We start from the raw sequence: 25346 nt of genomic DNA, 5'->3' as shown, positions 1-25346 counted from the left end.
ATTAGTTGATGCAGCTCTGATTAGGATAGCCCACTATCACTGGCATCGTGATATTTTTTTGAAAATCAACGATATTAACGGCAAAAATCATGATATTTTAAGAAAGAGAAAAACATATTTATCACATTATTATCGTGCTTTTTCACGATTTTTTCATTTTTCTATTTTAGCATTCATATCATCATGTATTCAAATATAAACTTAAACTAAATTGTTTTCATCTATCGTTAAAACATTCCTTTTAACACATTTATATAAATTTTATTTGTCTTCCCATTAGTTTCTCATCTACTTCATTTACACCGTACTTTAGTTTTAAAAATTTTCAAGTAGATCTTTACAAAAAAGACAACTTTGCCGTTAAAAACATGAGAAATATCTCATTAAAACGGGAGAACGGTATTTGTGACAATGATAGCCTTCTCATTTTTCTAAAAATTTTCTCAATTTCAAATGAAGAAAACCTTCTTCAAGAAAAACTAAGCTTCCTTAACTTGAGATTCTACTGACCAACCGACACTACACTTCTACACTTGAGATTCTACTGATCAACCGACACTACACTACTACAGTATCCAAGCAACAGTCATATTTTAAACGGAGTAAACTTCACTCCCACCTCATGCTTCTGGCAGACTTAACCGTTCAAGAAAATAGGGGACCCAATATGTAAAAACGCAAATACAAACGCACAAGCACGGATGCCAAGAAATGAAGTCCTTATATGCAACTGCTCATAACATCTTATCGTTAGGGTATCCCTAAGTTGGGAGGGAAACTACAAATGGATTGTACAAACTCGGGATCAGACTATCCAACCTGTAAGAGTGGAAGAGAAACTAACTTCGTGCTCCTTAATTTCCAGCACCACTGACAGTGGCAGAAACTCCAGCTCTGCCACTTCTCTTTATACAAAACTCCAAAACCTATCATCTACTTCATTTACACCGTACTTTAGTTTTAAAAAATTTCAAGTAGATCTTTACAAAAAAGACAACTTTGCCGTTAAAAACACGAGAAATATCTCATTAAAACCCGAGAACGGTATTTGTGACAATGAGATAGCCTTCTCATTTTTCTAAAAATTTTCTCAATTTCAAATGAAGAAAACCTTCTTCAAGAAAAACTAAGCTTCCTTAACTTGAGATTCTACTGATCAACCGACACTACACTTCTACACTTGAGATTCTACTGATCAACCGACACTACACTACTACAGTATCCAAGCAACAGTCATATTTTAAACGGAGTAAACTTCACTCCCACCTCATGCTTCTGGCAGACTTAACCGTTCAAGAAAATAGGGGACCCAATATGTAAAAACGCAAATACAAACGCACAAGCACGGATGCCAAGAAATGAAGTCCTTATATGCAACTGCTCATAACATCTTATCGTTAGGGTATCTCTAAGTTGGGAGGGAAACTACAAATGGATTGTACAAACTCGGGATCAGACTATCCAACCTGTAAGAGTGGAAGAGAAACTAACTTCGTGCTCCTTAATTTCCAGCACCACTGACAGTGGCAGAAACTCCAGCTCTGCCACTTCTCTTTATACAAAACTCCAAAACCTATCATCTACTTCATTTACACCGTACTTTAGTTTTAAAAAATTTCAAGTAGATCTTTACAAAAAAGACAACTTTGCCGTTAGAACGGTATTTGTGACAAGGAGATAGCCTTCTCATTTTTCTAAAAATTTTCTCAATTTCAAATGAAGAAAACCTTCTTCAAGAAAAACTAAGCTTCCTTAACTTGAGATTCTACTGATCAACCGACACTACACTTCTACACTTGAGATTCTACTTATCAACCGACACTACACTACTACAGTATCCAAGCAACAGTCATATTTTAAACGGAGTAAACTTCACTCCCACCTCATGCTTCTGGCAGACTTAACCGTTCAAGAAAATAGGGGACCCAATATGTAAAAACGCAAATACAAACGCACAAGCACGGATGCCAAGAAATGAAGTCCTTATATGCAACTGCTCATAACATCTTATCGTTAGGGTATCTCTAAGTTGGGAGGGAAACTACAAATGGATTGTACAAACTCGGGATCAGACTATCCAACCTGTAAGAGTGGAAGAGAAACTAACTTCGTGCTCCTTAATTTCCAGCACCACTGACAGTGGCAGAAACTCCAGCTCTGCCACTTCTCTTTATACAAAACTCCAAAACCTATGCAGCAAGGAAACAAACGCTTGCCACTCTGGGTGCTGGCACTTCGTTCCACGTGAGAAACCAAAAAAGGCTGAGACACAGGTCACTCACCTATTCTGGCACCTGTATAGCCAGCAAAAGTAATTCAATTTCACTAGTTTTCAGAATGATCTACCAAGGTATTAATGAGGGAAGAAAACCAAGCACCTTTTCTAGCTTCTTAAGGAAGACATGCTCTACTTCTTGCCGGAGAATCTCCAGCTCCTGCACAAATTCTTTTTGGTCCTCCTCTAGCATCAACTCTTCAAACTTTCTTCTCATGTTTTCAAGTGCCTTGCCTAATTCACAGAAATCCTTGAAAATCTTTGCTTCAGTCGTTCCAAGTTGAAGTAGACTTCTTATAGCTATCAAAGCCTGAATGAAAATGAGAAAATTCCAATGGCACAAGCAATAAGCAATGAGGTTATTATTCCTGTAAGATTTAGTGAACAAAACTATCTGTGGCACGTGTAGAGATCAATGAGATCAAATTAGAGGGAAAAGGGACCTTCTCTTGAAGATCAAGGTCATATTCTGCTGTAAGATCCACCACTGTTTTCAGGAAGAGACTACCATGCAGAAAGGCGGTAACAGGAGCATGTGTATTCGCTGACAGAGATACTGCAAGATCAGCAGCTAAAACAGCTGATTTCTTACGAAGTCTGATATCACAGCTCGAATTGCTCATTATGTCCTAAGAAAGAAAAAGTATGTACTAAGAAGCAAAGCGTTTGAAGCTCCTACAAAGTACAAACTCTCTAACCTCAATATACATACCCGAAGCATCAATTCTCCATCTGCAGCATAAAAAATTTGCTGCCCTTCTACATTGTTCCGGATCAGAGCTGAAACTGCATATAATGCCTTGACAGCCTCCTCCACTGGACTAGATGCAACCAACTTCATTAGTTTTTGTAGGGCCCCAAGATTGAGAATCTGTGAAATATTAAGTCAAGTCCTATATTGATACAGGAACATGTGATAGCAGAAATTATCTCATTACAAAGGACAAGCAGCAAGAGAATCAAATTGGGAATTCAGTCCGCCAAACGAGGGGAATCAACTTAGAGAACCAAAAAATTTTAAAAGAAAAATGAAAAAAAGAGAGAAAAAGCAAAAAAAAAAAAAACATAAACCTGCTTTTGAACAAGTGGATTGTTTTGACTGGCTTCCCCAAGAACCCAAGCAGACATTGTACGAATTTCTGATTCTGAACTGTTTAGCCCTTTAATAACAGCATCAAGGCCTCCAAGCTTGTACAAATCTAAGAAGAGCACCAACTATTAAGTACCAACATGGAAATTAAACTTAAAAATGGAATAACACATGGGCCACCCCAACTGTTTTAACCCAAAAAAAAGAAAAGAAAGAAAGAAAGTGATCGATTAGTATTCTTGATTTGGTATGTGTACATAATGTGTAGAACAGAAGTTTATGAACCAATAAAAATCACCGTGCTATTGCAAGGAACTTAAGTAGAGAAGGGAGGCAAGAAAATGTTCCATGACCCACATCATGCCTGATGGCAAGCAAGAAACAACTCGTTTCTAGGTCAGAGAATTGGAAAAACATAAGCAATGGTATTATTAAATATGCATGCCAATATTATGTACCTGCAGAAAAGCTTTTCATTATTCAATATATCACGAAAAACAAATGGAACGTCTGTCTAGTCACTACCATCTGGAACTTCAAAGTATGATTTCATAGTGAAGGCTGCCAGCAGCAAAATTGTGATTCTCCAGGATCTAAACTTATGTTAGAAGCATTAGGCACAGCCTAGACAGTGAGTTCAACTTAAAGCCTAAGTAGCCGAGGCCTGTAATACCCGATGTATGTGAAAGGATTTGAGAACAGCCCTGTATTGAAGATTTTTCTGGAATCCCGCAGGGTCTATATACTTGTCAAGTCATTCTGGTCCAGTTTGATGCGACTTGAAGCCAGCTAAAAGGGAGATTGGAATTCACTACATCTAAGTCAATTATCTTATTACGTTTTATTACCTTGCACTTGGATCAATTCTGAGGTAGGTCATTACTGTTGGCAATAGAGCCAAATTTGAAACTCAATTTTGGAGTCCAGTCCAGCACATGCAATTGTTAAGATTCATCTGTTCCTGTTTAATCTATATATATATAAAATTATGTATGTATATATATTTGTTTTCTTATAAGTACTTCATTTTCTTGCTGCCAAATTTTTGCAGCTTCTAGCTGTTGGCAGTCTCAACAGCTAGCTTTCTAGCCATTGGACCCTCCAACAGCTATAAATTTTCGTATTTAAGAATGCAGCTTGCCTTCATAGTTCAATCTTCCTTTGAAGCATTTTTATTGTGAAATATATTCTGTTTCATTCAGCCTTCTTGTTTCATATCTCTCTCGACGTGATTGTCAAGAATTTCCTTGATTTCCTTGACATTACTGTCAATAATCAAATGGTATCCTAGATTGGAGAACTGATTCTTGTTGTTATTTTCTCACTCTGTGGATACAATGAAGACTGCTGTACAATTGCCTTTTTCCACTGCACTCTTGGAGCTTCATGTTGGGCAGATATCAAATTTCTTTGGTACACAATCTGAGGCCAAAGTCACCTTACTTCACCCTGAAAGGTTTGTGCACTCTTCCCCTAAATTTTTCTTTATTGAAATGGGAGATTGAGAATTTGGCTCAAGTTGACTATCCTAGGCTTGTTTGCTTAATTCATTGTCACAAATATCATTCTCGGGTTTTTATCGGAGAGGTTTCTCTCAGGTATTTTTTGACAATGCTGTTTTTTTCGAAAAAAATATCGGAAAGATCTCGATGATTTTTTAAAAAATAAAAAATTGTTAAAATTAAGTAAAAATAAAATAAATGAGAAACTAATATAAAAACATAAAAAAAATAACTAGATAAGCGAGAAATGCATATTAGAAAATGGAAACTGGCACTCCAATAAATACCGAAAAACACAGGTTATCTAATGGTTGAAGCATTAGATGGAATGCTTTTGTGGGTTTCCAACAGCCCTCACCATTGACACAAGTTATCACTCGTCACTCCTCAAACCCTCACATGCTAAACATAGCTTCCTCACTTCTCAAACACTTACCAAAGAGGCAGACACTCATAAAAGGTTAGCACCGCTGGAAGACACAGCTTCCACTCAGCTTCCACTTAACTGTTTTTAAAATGCTACGCAATGACCCATGCATGCTAAGAATTATAACAGCTTAGGACGAATTAGGTAAGGTATCGAGTCGAGTACCTCATCGACCTTGATTGTGCATTAATGAGCATCCTAACATGATATTTGTTTAGGATAACTACGAGTCAATCACGTATCGAGATTACTCTCTGTAGATTCGACTAAGTTTTTATATGAAGTGACTGTTATGATTTGATTGTTGTGATCGTCATGAAATTTTTGTATGCCGTTGGGCAGTGATTTGAATAAATGAGCTTAACGGGTTGAGGTAACTATAGAGTGTGGTTTGGCTAGTCAAGGGTATTGATTGAATGTGTGACATTCTTATGACGGCGGTTTAGGGTCTGGTTGCACTCGTGAAGTGAATCAACCTTGTGGGCTAGCCAATCGCATTGTGAATGTGTTTTCATAATGATAATTTAAGAAAGAATAATTGATTGGAGGCTAGTGGGTTATGACAACAAGTTTGGAATACATCTCGCCCTCACCACTGGTCTTGTCTACTCAGAGCGCAGGTGGTGCAAGGCCCCAGGATATCATGGTGTGATGTGCTTAGAGCGTTGGGCTCCCACCTTTCCAACCTGAGTGTCTTAGGGAATGTTGAGTAACTCTCCTTAGAGTTCACACATCCTTGGTGGATTGCTCTACCGCTGCAGCGTGTACGAATCCATATTGTTTCGGCCCTTTCGGGCAACCACGAGGATTATCTCTCAACTGTAGGTCGCCCGTGGTGTGCACACGCCTGTGTTTTGCACTTGTTGACGGATCTTGGTGTATGGGTCCGGGTCTGGACCCGATCCATTGTGTCCTAGTTTGGGCATACTTATACCATTGTAAACCCTAATCTTGCAAGTTAATGAAGTTTCTAAGAGAGAGAGAGTCTAGCGGCTAGTGGGCACCAGGCCTCCTCACCCATGATTTTTTCCCTCTAGTTGAGGGTTTTCCACGTTACATCTGTGTTCGATCTTCGGTTCTTGTGCGTCTATTATTTCTACATGGTATCAGAGCCAACTAGCTTGTAAAATTTTTTTTAGGGTTGTGAAGTTTCAAGTTTCAACCCTAAACCACTTGCTGTTGCTGCCGCCACTGCTATTGCTGCTGCTGCCGCCGCCGCCCAGCTGCATCGCCTGAGGCCCTCTGCGTCGCCCGTGTCTGCCGCTGCCCTCTGCTCCTCCGCCGCTGCCCTCTGCTGCCCGTGCCCTATTTGTGTCGTTGTTCTGCTCCAGCGTCGCCCGACAAGACTCCAGCGCCGTCCGACCAGATCCAAGCGTCTCTGCATCATCTACTGCCCGATGTGATCGCTGCCTCTCTGTCGTTGCCCTCTGCGTCGCCCGACCTGATCCTTGCTATCGGTGACTCTCAGGTGTGCCGTCCTCAGGGGTTGCCGCTGCTGTGTACCTCTGTTGGTCAGCCGTTTGTAGTTGGTGATCATGGCCGGACTCGTCTTCCTCCTCCACAGTCAATACCGATCAGCCTGATGTTGGGACCGTGAGAACTGATAATGTACCGATTCAAGTTACCATCATTCGGCTTACCAAGGAGAATTATCTACGATGGTCCGCTGCAATTACTATGGGGATCGCTGGTCGCGAACGAATTGCCTATGTGAATGGGAGAAAGGTCGAACCTGTTGTGGATAGTATGGCTTGGGATACATGGTTTCTTGAGGACAACCAGGTAAAAACTTGGATTGTTAATTCAGTGTCTTCGGATATTCAACCCCTCATTCTTCGTAAGAAGACTGCGAGGGATATGTGGATTATTTTGAAACAGATGTATGGTCAAAAGAAAAGAAAAGTTCGTGTGTATCAACTAATGAATGACGTGTATGCTATGCGACAAGGGGATCTCTCGGTCGCAGATTTCTACGCAGCATTAAAATCTAAGTGGGAAGATCTTGACTACCATTCTGATGTTACATGGAGTTGTCCTCAAGACCAGATGCAATATATGGCCAAAGAGTGGGAGAATAGCTATTCCTTTTCTTAGCTGGACTGAACAATGAATTCGAGAATATAAGGAGTCAGATTCTTAACTCTGACGAATCATTCAGTATTGAAGATGTTTATTCCCGTGTTGAAGCTAAAGAGCAAAGGAGGCTGGTCATAAGTGGGAGAAAGGGGGATCCCATGTCTCACAATGAACGGTCTGCCTTTGTTAGCCGTGCCTCTGTGGGAACTACCTGTTCTTCCCGTAAATGTACACACTGCAAAAAACTTGGTAATACTATGGACTTTTGTTGGGACTTGCATCCAGAGAAGAAGAATAGTAGGGGGAGGTCTTCTGGTGGGAAGAAACCTGTTTCGAATGCAACCTATGTCACACGGATACGGGTACGGGTATCCTAAGGGTACGGGGACACGGAAATTTTCAAAAATTTTAGGATACGCGGATACGGCAAATATTATATTCAAAAAAATTAAAAATGATAATAAAAAAAATGCAATTAATAATTCACTCTTACAATCTCATAAATCATACGAAAAAAAGTCTCAAACAAAACATTGTTTTTTCATTACCAATCTCATAAGGCAGATCAAAGAATTCCAGACTTCCAGTTCAGGAGAAGAAATACATATTCAGTTAATCATATCAAAGAATTCCAGACTTCCAGTTCAGGAAAAGAAATACATATTCAGTTAATCATAAGGCAGGAAATTAGAAAGACAAAAAGAAATGCAGTTTAATGTAAAAACGAGATTCAACAACAAAAGAAGAGACTTCAGATTGTGCATCAAGAAAGCTAGAACCAGTCAAATACACAAAGAGACTTCAGATTGTGACTTCAATAACATGTTTAATGGATTCAACTCTTCAAATATAGAAGGACATATCCAATAAACAAAATAATAAGTTAAGGAGAAAAAACGATGGCACCGAGGGCATGAACTCTGAAACGGCAGTTCGTTACGGCAAAGAAAACACAAAGATAAAAGGAAGAACTCTGAAACGGAAGAACAAAATAAGAAAGAAAAGGAATGAAATAGATGGAACAAATTGGCAAAATCCCCAAATCCCCAAATCAGCAAAAGTTGAAAACCTAACTTCTAAAAGAAAGAAAAAACACTTACCTGTCTGCCGCCGTCGATCGCCGGAGCTTGTTGCCGTCGCCGTAATCCGCCATTGCCTACTCTGCTGTCACCGCAAGGAGTTGAGGGTCGAGCGTCGAGCGTAAAACGAGTGTCGAGGGTTAAAGACTAAAGTTAAAACAGGTTATGAAAGTGGTTCGGATCGGGTTTGACCCAGACCCGATCCAAAAGGTATCCGGCCGTGTCCAAGTGTCGGGATCCGCGTGTCGGCATGTCGACGCCGGTACGTGGCCCAGGCTGCCGTATCCGTGTGACATAGAATGCAACGAATCCTAGTAATGGTAAAGTTTCTATTTCTGCAGAACAGTTCGTGAGCTGCGAGCATATTTGAGCCAGATTGATGTTGGTCAGGCAAACACGTCAGATGAGATGAAGGTCAATCAGGCACTGGCTGTTTCAGGGGAACAAGGTACTTCTTGCATGGAAGAGTGGATTGTCGATAGCGGTGCCACTCATCACATGACTGGCAACCCCAAACTCTTTCATGACTACAAGCTATCCTCGGGAAAGGAACGTGTATCCCTTGTCGATGGCTCCTTTACCTCTGTGGCAGGGAAAGGGAGTCTTTCTTTGTTGAGCAATTTTTTAGTGCATGGTGCCCTGCATGTTCCCCATCTTCCATTAAATCTTTTATCTGTTAGCAAGATTACCAAGGAACTGAATTGTGAACTTATATTTTCTGAAAACCGTTGTGTTTTGCAGGACTTGGTGACAGGGAAGAAGATTGGAATTGGTTTGGTGTCTGATGGTTTATATCGGCTACATATACGTGTTGCCACAGCCCTTATGTCAGCAGTCAGCAGGACAGAGAAGAAGGAAGAGTGTCGTCAGTTATTTTTGTATTGGCATGAACAACTTGGTCATCTCCCTTTTGGGATTTTGAAACAATTGTTTCCTGAATTATGTTCCAGTTTAAACATTTCCATATTATCTTGTGATGTGTGTCAGTTTGCGAAGCATGTTAGAGTTTCGTATCCAATTTCAAATAGTCGTGCTAATAAAGCTTTCTCCTTGATTCATTCTGATGTGTGGGGGCCTTCAGGCATTCATTCTCGTGATGGTTTTCAGTACTTTATGACTTTCATAGATGACTATTCAAGGTGTACTTTTGTTTATCTGTTGAAAGACCGTAGCGAAGTACCTCATATTATAGAAACCTTCATCCTCCTAGTGGAAAAAAAGTATGGTGAGTCTGTCAAGACATTCCAGTCTGATAATGCTCGTGAGTATATGTGTCTCACTGTCGAGGAATTCCTTCGAAAGAGGGGGATTGTTCATGAGACATCATGTAATTATACACCCCCTCAAAATGGAGTTGCTGAGAGAAAAAACCGTCAGTTACTAAATGTCACCAGAGCTTTATTGTTCCAAAGGAATCTTCCAAAATATTATTGGGGAGATGCGGTCATTACTAGTGCTTATTTGATTAATCGCATGCCTAGTCGAGAGCTAAATCGTCGTACACCCTACTCCATGCTTCCAGGGAGTAGCCAACCTTTTCACCTCCCTCCTCGAGTCATTGGATGTGTGTTTCATTCATAATCACAGCCCAAATGTGAAAAACTTGACCCCAAATCAATTAAGAGAATATTTCTTGGGTATTCTCCTACTCAAAAGGGGCATAAATGTCTAGAACCCACCACTGGTCGAGTTCACATTACCAAGGATGTCACATTCTTAGAACATGTCTCTTATTTTGGTGAGAATTCAATGTCTAAGGAAGAGTATTCTCCAAGTCAGGAAATTCAGTTTACAAATTTTCTGGATTACAGGCGCGAAGAGAATCCATCTGTCGAGGTGCTTGGAAAAGAAGAAGATGGGACGTCTATTGAGGTACGTGAACAGGGAAAAGAGGGAGAGTGTCCTATGGAAACAGAAAAAGAATGCAATCGTCTGTTTGGGCAGGTGTATTTTAGGAGAAGAGTTTGTACTAACAAGATGATTGATGGTGAGAAGTCCACTCTGAATCCCAATCCTACTTCTTCCTTGGATGACCCAAGTCATGCTCAGAAGCAACCTGTTGAGAGAGAAAGTCAAACAGAAAATGAAAAGGAAGATCTTCCCATTGTCTTGAGAAAGGGTGTCAGGTCATGTACCCAACACCCTATTGGTAACTTTGTATCTTACTCTAGATTGAGCACTGACTACAAATGTTTTGTATCCTCCTTGTCTGTGGCTATGATTCCCAGGAATGTTACAGAGGCTCAGAGTGACCCAAGTGGACTCATGCTATGCAAGAAGAGATGGAGGCCTTAGACAGAAATCAAACATGGGAGGTGGTAGAGATTCCTGAAGCAGTTCATTTGGTTGGGTCAAAGTGGGTTTACACCATTAACTACAAACCAGATGTGAACATTGAGAGATACAAAGCACGTCTGGTGGCTAAGGGATTCAGTTAGAAATATGGGATCGACTACTTAGAGACGTTTGCCCCAATTGCGAAGATGAAGACTGTTAGAGTTATTATTTCTTCGGTGGTGCTGAAGGGTTGGGAGATGTGCCAACTCGATGTTAAAAATGTCTTTCTCAACGGAGATCTCGAAGAGGAAGTATATATGTGTATGCCCTCGGGTTTTGAGAAACCTGAAAAATGCTGTAAATTGAAGAAGGCTTTGTATGGGCTCAAACAGTCTCCCCGGGCATGGTTTGAACGTCTCAGACTTGTTATGAAGAAGCATGGTTACAAACAAGGAAATGGAGATCATACCCTATTTGTAAAGAGGATAGAGGGTAAAGTTACTCAACTGTTGGTTTATTTTGATGATATGATTGTTACAGGTGATGATGAAGAAGAGATAGCAAGATTAAAGGGTTTACTATCGGCTGAATTTGATCTCAAGGACCTTGGCAAGCTGAAGTATTTCCTTGGTATTGAAATTGCCAGATCAGGTACAACTCTTATGCTTAATCAAAGGAAATATACCTTGGATTTACTAAAGGAGACAGGAAAACTGGGACGCAAACCAGTTTCTACTCCTCTGGATGCTAGGCATAAACTCGGTAGCAAGGATGAAGAACTTTTGTGTGAAGAAGCTAAAGGGAAATATCAACGTCAAGTTGGTAGATTGATATACCTCACTCTGACTAGACCGGATATCACTTTTGTTGTAAATGTGATGAGCCAGTTTATGCATGCACCTACGGATGCGCACTTGAAGGCTGTAGATAGAATCCTGTGTTACTTGAAGAAGAATCCTGGCAAGGGACTTCTATATGTGAAACAAAGGTCTATAGAAATTGAAGGGTATTCTGACGCAGACTGGGCAGGCTGTGTTTGACACCAGAAGATCTACTTCAGGATACTGTGTTTACTTGGGGGGAAATCTAGTTATTTGGAGAAGCAAGAGACAAGATGTCTGTTCCCGCTCAAGTACATAGGCTGAATATAAGGCAGTTGCTACTGGAGTATCAGAGTCGTTGTGGCTAAAGATCTTGTTGACTGATATTGGGATAAAGATTGAAGGGCCTATGAGGATGTATTGTGATAACAAGTCTGCGATTAACTTGGCTAACAATCCAGTGCTTCATGATCGAACAAAGCATGTTGAGATTGACCGCACTTCATCAGAGAAAGAATTGATGCCAGGGAGTTAACATTACCATACATAAAGTCTGAAGACCAAACTGCTGATATTCTAACTAGAGCTTTACATGTAACTCCATTTGAGAGAAATGTATCCAAGTTGGGCATGTTTGATATGTATGCCCAACTTGAGGGGGAGTGTTGACGGATCTTGGTGTATGGGTCCAGGTCTGGACCCGATCCATTGTGTCCTGGTTTGGGCATACTTATACCATTGTAAACCCTAATCTTGCAAGTTAATGAAGTTTCTAAGAGAGAGAGAGTCTGGCGGCTAGTGGGCACCAGACCTCCTCACCCGTGGTTTTTTCCCTCTAGTTGAGGGTTTTCCACGTTACATCTATGTTCGATCTTCGGTTCTTGTGCGTCTATTATTTCTACAGCACCCACAGGAACTGTTAGTTCACTGAATCAAATGTTTCTTGAAATGAATGTGAATGTGCATAAATTGAATATGACTAATAAGTGCGTTGATTGTGACTATTCAGTCATCCCTCTATATTGTGGAATATGTAAGGGACTATAATGACTGTTTATGTGAATGCACGTACGTATCATGATTGTAAGATTTTGAGATATAACGCCAAACCATTGGACGAAATCTTTTGTAGATGCAAGAGGAGAAGAGGAGGAGGTGACTGCACGTGCAATAGAGAGAGAGAAAAGAAAAGAGCGCAGCAACCATGGCCCTTCCTTCTTGTCATTAATATAACCTAATTTATGTTACAAGTACCTATGTGACATTGCTATACGCTGATATTCTAAACCAACTTTCTATGAGGATGCTTTTGAAGATCCTAACAGTAGAAAGGCAATGGATGTTGAACTAGAAGCATTGAACAAATGTAGAACCTTGGAAATAGGATCCTTGCCCCAAGGGAAAAAAGCCAGAGGGTGCAAATGGGTATTCAAAATCAAAACTATGAGTGATGGATCACTTGAGCATTACAAGACTAGATTGGTTGCTAAGGAATATTCTCAGGAATATGGCATAGATTATGAAGAAACCTTTGCTCCAGTAACTCGTATGACTTCTGTTACAACCCTCAAACATATAGTTGCTGTTAAAAATTGGTCTACTTTTCAAATGGACGTTAAAAATGTTTTTCTAATTGAAGATCTTGAGGAAGAAGTCTACATGATTCCTCCAGAAGATTATGAAGAATCAATTGGTATGGTTCTCAGATTTAAGAAAGCTCTTTATGGGCTGAAACAACCCCCTAAAGCTTGGTATGACAGATTTAGTAAAGCTATGATAGAAAGCAATTTTAAATCTCGCTACTTTTGACACTTCACTTTTTTGTCAAAAGTACAACCAAAGGTATTGTTATATTTCTTCTTTATGTTGATGATAAGATAATCACAAGTAGTGATGATGAAGAGGTAAGTTTAATTAAACAAACTTGCAAAAAAATTTTGACATGACTGATTTGAGTTTTTTTGACATACTTTCTTGGCATTGAAATATACTTTTCAAGGAAAGGATATTTGCAGTCTTAGATAAAGTTTGCTACAGATATTGTTGAAAGATCAAGTTTGACAAATGAGAAGATAGTAGAGAATCCTGAGGCACTTGGAGTGAAGATGAGGAGATGATGGGGAATTGATAGACAATCCCACATCATATCGACAATGTGTAGGAGCACGCATCCTGACATATCTCATGTTATGCATGTTGCTAGTTAGTTCCAACATGCACTTACCACAATTCACATGGGTGCAGTCATGAGAATAGTCAAATACATCAAGAATACAATCAACAAGGGAGTCTTTCTTCCTGCTTCGTCTACATTTAACTTAATTGCATATACAAATGCTGATTGGGGAGGATATCCCAATGATACATACTCAACTACTAGCTTTTGTGTGTTTCTAGGGCTAGGGGATTCCTTGATCTCGTGGAGATGGAAGAAGCAGCAAAAGATCTCTATCATCCACGGAGGCAAAGTATTGAGCCATGGCTGCCACTACTATAGAGATCACCTGGTTGAAAAATCTTATTAAGGACATGGGAATAGTCATTGAAGAATCAGTCAAGCTATGTTGTGACAACAAGGGTGTTGTTTACATAACTAAAAACCATCATACATTTCATGAAAGAACTAAGCATATCGAGATATATTGTCATTTTGAGAGAGAAGAATTTCTTAAGAAACATATTAAACTTCCATACGTGCCTTCAAAGTTTCAACTTGCTGATTTCTTCACCAAAGGACTTGGAGCTGCAAGATTCTAATTTCTTCTTAGCAAACTTTCAGTGATATCACCGCAAGTTTGAGGAGGGGTGTTAGAAGACTATGTTTTTCTTCAATTAACTTGATAGAATAGATTTATCTTGTAATAGGTTAGATTCACTTCTTTTATTATTTTCCTTCTACATTTTTATTTCTGTATTTTCATTTTATTTTTCAGCCAAAGATATGGCTAACTTTATTCAGCCGTTGGACTCTCCAACGGCTAGATTTCTGGCCATTGGAGACTCCAACCCGACCCACTCCTGGGCTCGGGCCCCTGGTTCGGCGGATCCCAACCTGCCCCCCTAGCAGTTTCGGCTCCAACCTGAAAAAGGCTAGGAACCAGGACAATCATCTCATTCATGGCCTCCCTTTATATGCCCTTGAAGATCCCTCACAATCTTCGATACGGGACTAAACTTCTAGGGTGTTACAATCCACCCCCCTTAAGGCACACGCGTCCGCGCGTGTGGGACCCCAGGTCCGAGTGTTGAACTGGCTCTGATACCACTGTAACAACCCGACCCACTCCTGGGCTCGGGCCCCTGGTTCGGCGGATCCCAACCCGCCCCCCTAGCAGTTTCGGCTCCAACCTGAAAAAGGCTAGGAACCAGGACAATCATCTCATTCATGGCCTCCTTTTATATGCCCTTGAAGTTCCCTCACAATCTTCGATACAGGAATAAACTTCTGGGGTGTTACACCAAGGGCTCTTGTTCTCCTCTATTTATTCATTTATTGTATCTTTTCTTTCTCTTTTGAAAGCTCTTGAAGCGCAGTGTTTTGTTCATCAATGAGAGAATATTTTTCTTGACTCTAGTGAGTAAAGTTTACAATCACTTGGGTTCGACATTTGTTGACCGAGGTGGGTTAGGGAATCACCTGCTCTCTTTTATTTTGTGATAACCAAAGCTCTATAAATACGTTGTTCAACCTCATTCACCATAGTAGGCCAACCAAGCATATTGAAATTAATCAACATCTTTTAAGGCACAAGGTTGAAGAAAAGGAGATAGACCCTAAATTTGCTGGAACAAAAGACAGGTTGCCAATCTATTCACCAAGCGTCTTACTAAGGACAAATTTGGATGCTAAAAAACAAGTTGCTCGTGGTTCAAAATCATGTACAACTTAGGGAGGGTGAAAATATGTATTCTATTATTTTGTATATGGATTTGGATCAGGCCTAATCTAGACATTTATTTTAACATGAATTTTATATTGTACACCAACTTTGTGATTTTATGTCTTGTTACCTATGTCACATAGGTACGGGTACGGTGCTGGTGCGGGTACTGACCATTTTCAAAAAAACTTGGGTGTGGGGGTACGGCCATACATATATATAAACAATAAGAAATACTTAAAAAATATGTATCAAAATAAAGAATATCCATCAACATAAACAAATAAATAACATAGAAAATATATATCAACGGCTCTTGCAGCAGTGTTTAAGAAACCTATGAAAAACTTTAGACGTATGGACAACCAAGCAGCCCCTTAGTCAAATATAAACATCAATCGAATTTTCACATCCAAAGAATAGAATAAAAAGTAAGGTGAAAAAAATTAAATCAATGTAAAATTAAACAGTTTGGATCTATAGGTACCCCAGTGTCAAAGTACCCATTTTGGGTATGGGTACGGCGACACAGGTACGTAGACCTTACTGAAGTACCCATGTGACTTAGTTTGTTACACTCTTTTGTCCATCATTAACATGTTTTACTATTAATGAGATTGGGGCATGCCTAAAGCATTGTGGTTGCCATCTTCCAGTTAGATAACTCCCTTATTGCTTCTTGTCTTCTCTTTCTTTTACCAATAACAAATTTAGACATTCAAGATCTAACATGCACAATGTTATACCTTATAGACAACCTCACTTCAACAAGCAAACAATGAGGAGTTCCACAAGAATGTTGTATGTTATCATCACAAACAACCAGGACATAATAGACCTAAGTGTCCCAAATTGAAGAAGAAACAAAAAGAAAAAAAAAGTTACAAGAATGGAAAATAAAGAAGAATTGTCATTGGTGTCATTGGTGCAATTAAAGTGTCTATAGGAGGAAAGCAAGCTTCTATCTCCCAGCTTGTTCAAACACTTCAACCTTTGATCAAAAGAATTTGTCTTAGACAGAAAGAAGAAAATATAAAGAGAAAAGAACCAGGTTGTCATTTGTCAAAGAGGAAAAAACTAGGCTGTTGAGTGTCTAGGTGAGCCTAGGTGCCTTAGACAACAACCTAAGTGTTTCTCTATGGCAGGTTGCCTAGACATGTTTTTAGCAACATAGACCAAAATTGATGTAAATGAGATGAGACAAATGAAAACAAAGAATTCTCAGGAAAGTCACTCCTACCCATAAAAATATTTCATAACAGAAGTTTAAGGAATTTGAAGCACAACAACAATCTCAAGTAAACTCCAGTGAATGGACAAACTGCATGTTCCACATCTACTTTCATTGCATAAGAAAAGTAATAAACTATTATATGGAATATAGTGCCTATTAGAATATTATTCCATCTGGAAGATAAAAGTGAAGGATAAAACAACTACAGAACTGAAATCAGCTCTAGAAATAAAATCTTTCATAGCACCAATCATACCATTTGCATTGTCGATTGGTTCAACAAGGATAAGAAGCTCATTTAGGGCACGATATCTTTCATCAAATGAAAGAGAAGAGTTATTGAGGTCTGCTATAGCCACTTTCATTAAGTCTGCATCTGATGGCATCTTCAGTTTTTCCATCAAATCCTAGAATCAACCACAAAGTAAATCAACATAATGAAATCAGAAAGCTGTTTTCAGTTGAACTATCACTGTAAGAAATGAGGTACTTTACAAGAAAAAAAATTGAGAAAAACATATAATGAACATCACCGAAGTACAATAATAAGAAATACATCCGATACAAACATATTATAGAACACATCACTGTAAGTACAATGAAGTAGTACAATGAAAGGAAGTACACCAATACAAAAATATTACAGAATCTATAAGTCAACTCTGCTTGCAGCTCTGACGCACCACATTGAGTGACAAATGCAGAACTGCTGCTTAAACTAAGTCCATAGAATTTCCCTAAAAAGTTTGACTTGTCTCTGTATTCAACCCACTGGATGTACTTGAAAATAATACAAATTTTGATACTCTGCTTCAGAGAGGACACACCTCATGCTTGCATATACACCAAAAACAGACACACACATACAAATAGAAGACTGAGACACAGACATAGAACCACAGGAACACCAAGAACATGGCAAACACGATACGATAAGCAAGAGAAAGGGGGATCTTTAACAGTAAAGAGATCTGCTTCACCCTGCTAGAAATCCTACGGAAACATATACACATGTGTGTGTGCGCTTGCGCATGTTTGCAAACATATTCCATACATAGGTTCAAATATAACCTTTCAATTTTTTTGGTCTTTTCTGTAATTTTTCTATTTTTATGTATGTCTAACTCAGTTGCTGATCATTTATAGCCTTTGACCAGGACTGAGCTAGCTCCAATAGCAGCATGATTAACCATTTGGAACTGGCCCAACGGCTAGCTCAGAAAGCTTTCAAGCTGTATACATTTAGGGGTTCTCCCCGTTCATGGCTATGCTTCTCTAAGCATTTGACCTTAATAAAGTCATTCTTGTTTATGTTGTGTGTGACGGATATGAGAGCTTCACTCTTCAATGTTATTCATCAAGTTCAGAATTTGAATTTGATTTTTGTGTGTACGAGAGCTATTTCTACATACCCTAGCAGTAAATGAGATTGAACTATAGTACTCGCTCAACAAAATGAGAGGACCAACTACAATTTCACTATCACAAGAATAAATTGACACAAAGTCAAAAAGAACCTGAATAGGGCACTATATTCTATAGTGTAACAAGAAATCTGAAGCGTAGGAAAAACACATCCAGCTCGAGAGTTCTTGTCACATCACACACACAGTAAAGAAATGTTTCATGAATGAGCAAATCCTTAGGCTTAGTACTTATGCACCTTGATTTTTCTACAACAGGTCAAAGTCCAAAAGCAACATTTTGGATGTGTGAAGTATAGGATTCCAAACCTAGAAGTAAAGAGACTAAAAGGAATAGCATATTTTAAATGAGCAAAATCTCGCACTTATGGTAAAGGAACATCCCAAACCACAATAATGAGACTTGGACGGTTTCCTTGAGAAAATATATGTCGATCTGAAGCCCAACTGGCAAACTGTATAAAAATATGGCCAAGTTACAATGGTTCATTTGTCACTTTTGTAACAAGATTAGTTAAACACCAATGTGACTGTGAGGAACAACCACAAACTGGCCAGCAGCTTTCTGAAGAAATGGATATAAATCAAATAAAGGACTTATAATCAAACAGGCAGAAGGCAAATCTGGGAGATAAGACAATAAAGATGAAAGGCAAGTTGATCACCACTAGACAATTGATCAAGTAAAAAAAAAAAAAGACAGGATCATCTCAAAATTTGAAGGCAAGGCCAGGAGCAACAAGTAAAAGACTGCAGATAAACAACGATGGCATGTTACCAAAATGCAAGAAATAAATTGTGACAGCTGTGTTTCTTTTTTTTTTTTTGGTGGTGGGTGGTCTGTGTGTGTGTGTGGGGTGAGGGAGTGGTGTTGGTGGGCAACCATGAAAAGACTCATGCAGGTCGTCTTTGATATGACAGAGAGAGGGACCAACTACAATTACAAGTCTACAGCCAGCATGCAAGAATCGTAGTCATGGTCACCCTCCCTTTTCAAGTGACATCTCAGATTTGAAGATTGGAAAGTGAGATGGAAGAACATTGAAACATTCAAAACTCTGCTTACACACATAAAGGTGTCATGCTGTTATTACCAAAAAAGTAGGCAATGGTTTTATTTGTGAATAGGGAATTGTGCAATATTTGGGTAACATACACGCTTATGTTAATGATAAAGAATCTCTAGATAGTTTCTTAAAAAAAAAAAAGGAAAAGAAGGATCAATTAAATTGAACCTGTAGTTCAGCCTGCCGCTTCTTTATTTCACTAGAAGGCAAATGCTTCACATCCTGGGCTGCCTCCCTTAGCTTAGCTGGATCAGAATGCCCTGGTTCACAAAATCTTTTCACAGTCATTTGATTGCTGTTTGATTGGACAATCATTTCGCAGTGTACAGCATATACAAGCATTTACCAAGCAAATTAAAATGAAAAACATACAGATCAAGAACATATCATCCTAAGAAAGTTCAAAACTCAGGAAAATTAAGTACGTAGATACTCCATCATGACAATGAATATTTCAAACTTTATTTTTCCATTTTTCAAAGGATTTTTGTGTAAAATTGGATTCCTTCACTACTTCAAAATTAGATAAAACTGTTGGGGTTGATAATATTTTTTTGTAAATGTGTTAAAGTTGTCAAAGCACTTTCAATGCTTCATTGGTGAAAGTTGTGCCAACCATGTGCTAAAGCTTTTCTACTTCTACGGTTCTACCATGAGTTTCATTCCTCCAGTCATGACAACTAATTTTCTTTCAGACGTTAAGAAAAAACTGCATACTTGTCAAAGATGGAACAAGAGGCTTCCTCAATTGCACCGAAGATCAAGAGGGTTGGTCATAATGGCATTCTGATCATTTTTAAAGAAAATATGGTCAGACTTTAGAGATGAAAAGAAACCATTAAAAAATGTGCAAAGTACTCAAAAAATGCATTAGAAAATAATATGAAAAACAACGTTTAAGAGAGCAACTGATGGTTCTGTTAGTAATACAGCCCAATTGAAAAAGTGATCTTTCTGTAATACAAAGTATAAACATAATGATCTGCTTTCATAGATTATTGTGATTTTTCGTACTGAAAGCACGACATGTTACCATGCAACGACATTAACTGATGAAGCTTCAACTTCAGTCTAAGTTTTAACATTGTATAGATAAATTTACATTATCCAGAACTTAATAAGTATGATTTTTTTCAGTTAATAATTCTTATGGGATGTAGTCAAAACCTGTAAGAAGAACCTCCCTAGGCCCCCTACTCATTAGTTCTGCATACAAGTGTCTCTGATAGCTGCTTGAGCCGAACATCTAACACAGGTTGGTCAAGGCCCTAAATGACTAGCCAAGACTAATCGGTGCAAATCGGTTGACTAAAATACAAGATCACAAAATTTGAAGTGTCAAAAGAATAAAAAGACATATCATTATGTTTATGTAACCTCATAGTTCATCCACTGCACCAGACAAATGCGATGGTCAATTGAAATCTAAGACCTAACACTGCTTAAAAGCTAAGAACTTACATATAAAATAACTAGCACAACAAAGGGAGTGGAATAGGGATTTTCTCACTTTTTGGCGAATGTATATATGTATGTCAGTGCGTGTTTCTTTGTTTCTGCTTCTTTTTTGGTGAGTGTATATGTTTCTGCTTGTGTGTATACATAAACATATGATAAAGCCGTACACACGAACATTACAAGCCTTGCTAAACAACAACAGAAAATAAAGTTAAAATACACATACACACACACACACATGTATATAACTAATGTTACTAAATGCTAGGCAGTCAGACCAAATCAGTGACTAGCTGACCTAAACCATGCCTTAGCAATTTTTAGGCCAAGAAATAGTCAACTAACAACCAACCAGAATGACTAGTCTACTAGTCAGACTGACCAACTAGGATAGCCAATGGTAGGCACTCAAACCAACTTGGTGACTAGATGACCTAAACTGTGCCTTTGCAATTTCATGTCAAGAACTAGTCAGTTGATAGAATGACTGGTTGACTCGTCAGAATGACTAGTAGCTAGTTAATAACATAGATTGCCACCTAAAAAGTAATTGGCCTATTTCTTGCCACTTTTTGGGTTTTCTATTTAGCAAGGAATCAATTGCTTGTACAATTGTTTTATTTTTAACATTAACTATAAAAGTTTCAGTTTATTCATTTTTTAAAATCTCGAGCAGGCTCCTGTTACTCCTAGATCTCATAATGAATTACAGTTTCACTCAAATCATCATCCAGGGAACTTATATCGAATTGCATAACATCAGCATTATTTTGAGTAGTTTTCACCACTGTAAGATCAATCAACCAATGGGTGTGAGCATGTAATGCTACTTTAGTGGCTTATTAATTGTCTGCACTTGGACTTCCCGTTTTCTAGGTCTTATTCTCATAAGGTGCCTTATCAAGGTTGCAAGAAGCCAATAACCAAGACCAAAAGTAACCCAAAGCATGTGGAATAGAAGACAGGTCCTAATCCTCTCGTAGTCAGCTTCAGTTTTTGTCTCCAAAGGAAGGTCAGACCAAAATACCACATAGGCACATACTATTGAAAAGGCATATACATCCATTGACATACTTCAAACTCTTAGAAATGGGACTTCTCTCAAAGACGTATTTATATTCAAAATGTTACCGTCACCCCTTTAGGGAACATGCAATCTGCATGTGTTGGACCAGATATCTGAACATTTAAGATGGCTTTTCTATCAACCATAATGAATAATGATGTAATTGAAAACAGATGTCAGTTTGCAGCCAAGCCAGAATGAATATATATGATCATCAACACATCTCAATGTCATAAATATAGGATTGTTCTCAAGCCACTACCTACTGCAAGCCACAATCTTTATTTAGAGCTTGTTTGATTGCAGCAAACACTGCTTCCCAGGAAGATGCATACACCTAGCCTATTTCTTAGCAGATGGATGAGCACAAAACCTTGTTTATACTCCTGGTTTGTCAGCCACTGCTTATGCGTCAACTACATTTTCTCCCAGTTCACAAACAATTTGATCTGGTTTTGTCACTTCACCCTTTCCCTTGATTTGACATGAGTTGGCCAACCCTTCGTACTTCAGTTTCAGTATATTGTCCCAAAATAGAAAGTTCTTGTTGCTTTTTAGCATGTTAACAAAATGGTTCCTGCCCCTTGTAAAATTATACGTGATATTATGGTCCTTCAATCCTGGAGTTCCATAAATGGGTGGGGTCCATGCCCAATTGATTGATGCCGGCCACAGCATTATGAATTTCGAATTCTACCCAAATGCATGGAAAAGCAGAACAGATAGACCCAGTATAAATTGGATTGTGCCTTGACGCTCCACACGAACACAGATCCAAACTAGATGTGTAACATGGAACATCTTTCATTTGGAGGGTCGTTTGTATATCGCAAGAAATAGAACGTTCAGACTCCAGTAGCATTCCAGCAACCTCAGTCAAACAACCTCTTAAAGGACACGCACCCTTGCAAGTTGAGCTCCAAGTCCCTGAACATGACTCGCTGCTGAATGGACAGGTTGTTCACGTTACTTTATAAAAAGATCCCCACATACAAATCCTAAATTTGGTCCGTCCTTTCTACCTCAGCAATTACAGGTGTTAATTTTCAAAGGTTGTTCTAAGCAAATTCTCCTACTTGTGCCTCGCAGAGATCACTAGCCGGTTGGCGAACATAACCATGACTACAATGTAAGAACAAAGGGTTCTACGTCGAAGAGAAAAAGCAACGTCTAAATTGCAACAAATAAGGTTAAAGATAGCAGAGACATAATTTCCCCGTAGTGATATAAGCCCAGAACAGAAATGAGTTGTAACACTGACCCCAACCATTTTTTTCTCCGAATAGGCACATAATATCCCAGAGTTTGGGGTGGGTGGATTGGGTTTTGAAGAAATTTCTTTCGTGTGGTAAGAAGTCAAGTTCACTCAACATTTTTAATGTCATGCTGCTTTTGCGAATGTATCGGATGATTGCCTAGTCGGCTTCGAACAATATACAGAAACAACTTCATGATCAAGTTGAGAAGAAAATGAAAGTAACGAAAAGGAGAGGACGTTAAACCCGCAACAAGAAGATCGTGAAGGAAGGGCGACGGACGACTCACCGATGGCCCATTGGAGCATGCTCTCAACGGAGGAGAATCCTCCTTCTTCCATCTCATCCGGTTCCACCGCCGCAGGTTCCTCGGCGTCCGACCTCTCCACCTGTGACAACTCATCCTTGGCCGTTGCCCAAAACATCCCCCCCACTGAAGATGACTTATTACTGGCTGTATCACCCACCCACGACAGCGCCAGAAACAATAGAAACAGGGTCAAGGGGAACCACAGCCGTGCGCGGGGGAGGAGATCCATGCCTGGCACCCAACCCCCGCCCACCGCCCCTACCACCACTCTATTGCTCAGCAGTCGAATATGCCGCCTGCCTGACCCTTTGTTGTTCATTTGACAGGTAATTCATCCGGCCGGCTGACATCGAAAGCCCTTCCATAAATCCCATTGAGTTCCGGTCACGCTGGGCATCCGGCCGGGCCGAGCCCGACAATAGTCGGGCACGGGTCGCTCGACGCTTGAAACCGAGTTCGAGTCCGATTACCTAATACCGAAGACCGACACGACATATTATCAGATCGGCCTTTTTGGTTTCGGACTTGAACCCGATCGAATTGAGTACCGAGTACTCATCGAGTACGCAAGCCCGTTGCCCACGCTTAGTGACGAATGTTGCGCAACGCATGGGCCGGCCTGAGCCCAACGAAGCCCTAAATTTTTGACCCAGCCAACCTTTGCAGCCCGGCCCAGAATGGCACAGTCGTTAGGAGCCCGACCTTGTCAGCAAAAAAAAAAGAAAAAGAAAACAGGTTACAGCTCCGAGGACGTTGGGGTATAAAAAAAACAAGAAACCTTGATATATATATATATATATATATATATATATAATCGGGGCCCACCTTGCACATCGGTGGCCAGTCCAATGTCAGTGAAACACGAAACAGGCTCAAAGGATGAGAAAGAAGGGAGGTAACATGGAAGGAGAGAGTGCCAACAAAGAAGGGAATGGGAATTGGGTCAGGTTGGGCCCCAATGCCCGGTCTGGAGCAGGTTGACCCGGCATAAAAATAGGTTGGGTTCACTTATGGACTGCAAGTATAGCCTAGGTTCAGCCGATGACAAACTGGTTACCCAATAACCCATCGAGTACTCAACTTGGTGTAAAAGGGGCATTCCACAAGTGCCCTTGAACTTGGGTGTTGAAACACCAAATGTGAAGCAGGCATTCCAAAAATGCTCTTATCAAATTTTCATAACAAAATGTTTGCCCTCGCACTTACCCCATTTATTTAGCAAATTTTATTCCCTTTTTTATTTTGAGAGTTGTTTATCAAACATATAACTCCTTTCATCCAACTCATCCGAATGAAGGAAACATCCAACTGTTATGGAACAAAAGTGACTAAATATCCATCCTCCTGGGCTTTCATATTCAGCAATCTACACTCTTCCTATAAACAAAATGGTTAGGTACATATGTATTGAATTTATGCATGAAAAAAAGTTCTTGTATTGCTCTACAATCTGGCACATGTAATTTTATTTTATTTTGATTCAATAATGTAGGGAACACATTTGAAGAGTGGAAAATCAAGGATGTTGTTATGATTGATAGTTTAAGTGGAGCAATATAATATTGATTGGTCATGATAGTACTACTGGTAATTGGAAGACAAATTCTTATGCCAACACATAAAAGACGATGGTTGAAAAACGTGTAAACCAAGCAGTTGTTATTGAAAGTGATGTCGAATATGACAGCAATTTTGGCGATGCTCATGGAGAAGAGGAATGTGTTCTAATTGATATCCGCATGTATGAATAGGGGCAGTAGTGACTATTATGCATGTGAAGAAAATGTTTCACTAGATGTGCGCATGCAGAAACATTATGATTTTGCTTGTGAGAATCATATTGATGCACATGAAATAGAGAGAAATATTCTAGTAGATATAACGTGAAGTGTTCATGGACACCAAAATGATGATTATTATGACATACATGGAGTAGATGAAAAAGTGTTTTAGTAGATTTGTGCATGCAAGAATAGAAAGTGGTGAGTTTGTTGCATGCCAGAAAAGAGTTCAAATAATGCTTACAGGACAAACATCATAGTGGTGACCTCGATTCTGCATGCGAGATTCATCTTGATGCACATAGAGCATAGGGAATTTTTC

The 25346-nt window shown here is 39.4% G+C and overlaps 1 protein-coding gene across 2 annotated transcripts; it reads right to left on the bottom strand.

Annotated features, from left to right (window-relative positions):
• Nucleotides 1-1965: 1965 nt before the first annotated feature.
• On the bottom strand, nt 1966-23658 carry LOC116248482 (uncharacterized). Of its 2 annotated transcripts, none has more exons than XM_031621288.2 (8): nt 23223-23658; nt 19322-19413; nt 16919-17069; nt 3347-3474; nt 2988-3110; nt 2719-2904; nt 2379-2585; nt 1966-2294 (listed from the first exon to the last, which is right to left on the bottom strand). In XM_031621288.2, the coding sequence occupies exons 1-8, from the start codon at nt 23560-23562 to the stop codon at nt 2283-2285; spliced, it is 1239 nt and encodes a 412-aa protein (XP_031477148.1). In that variant the 5' UTR covers nt 23563-23658; the 3' UTR covers nt 1966-2282. The 2 variants fall into 2 exon arrangements, with proteins under 2 accessions (XP_031477148.1, XP_031477147.1); XM_031621287.2 differs by having other exon boundaries at nt 2988-3146; nt 23223-23653.
• Between the last annotated feature and the right edge of the window lie 1688 nt (nt 23659-25346).

The sequence above is a fragment of the Nymphaea colorata genome, chromosome 2 (assembly GCF_008831285.2).
Source record: "Nymphaea colorata isolate Beijing-Zhang1983 chromosome 2, ASM883128v2, whole genome shotgun sequence".
Classification (NCBI taxonomy): domain Eukaryota; kingdom Viridiplantae; phylum Streptophyta; class Magnoliopsida; order Nymphaeales; family Nymphaeaceae; genus Nymphaea; species Nymphaea colorata.
Note: the sequence above shows the minus strand (reverse complement) of the source record. Positions and strands in the feature narration are given on the sequence as shown.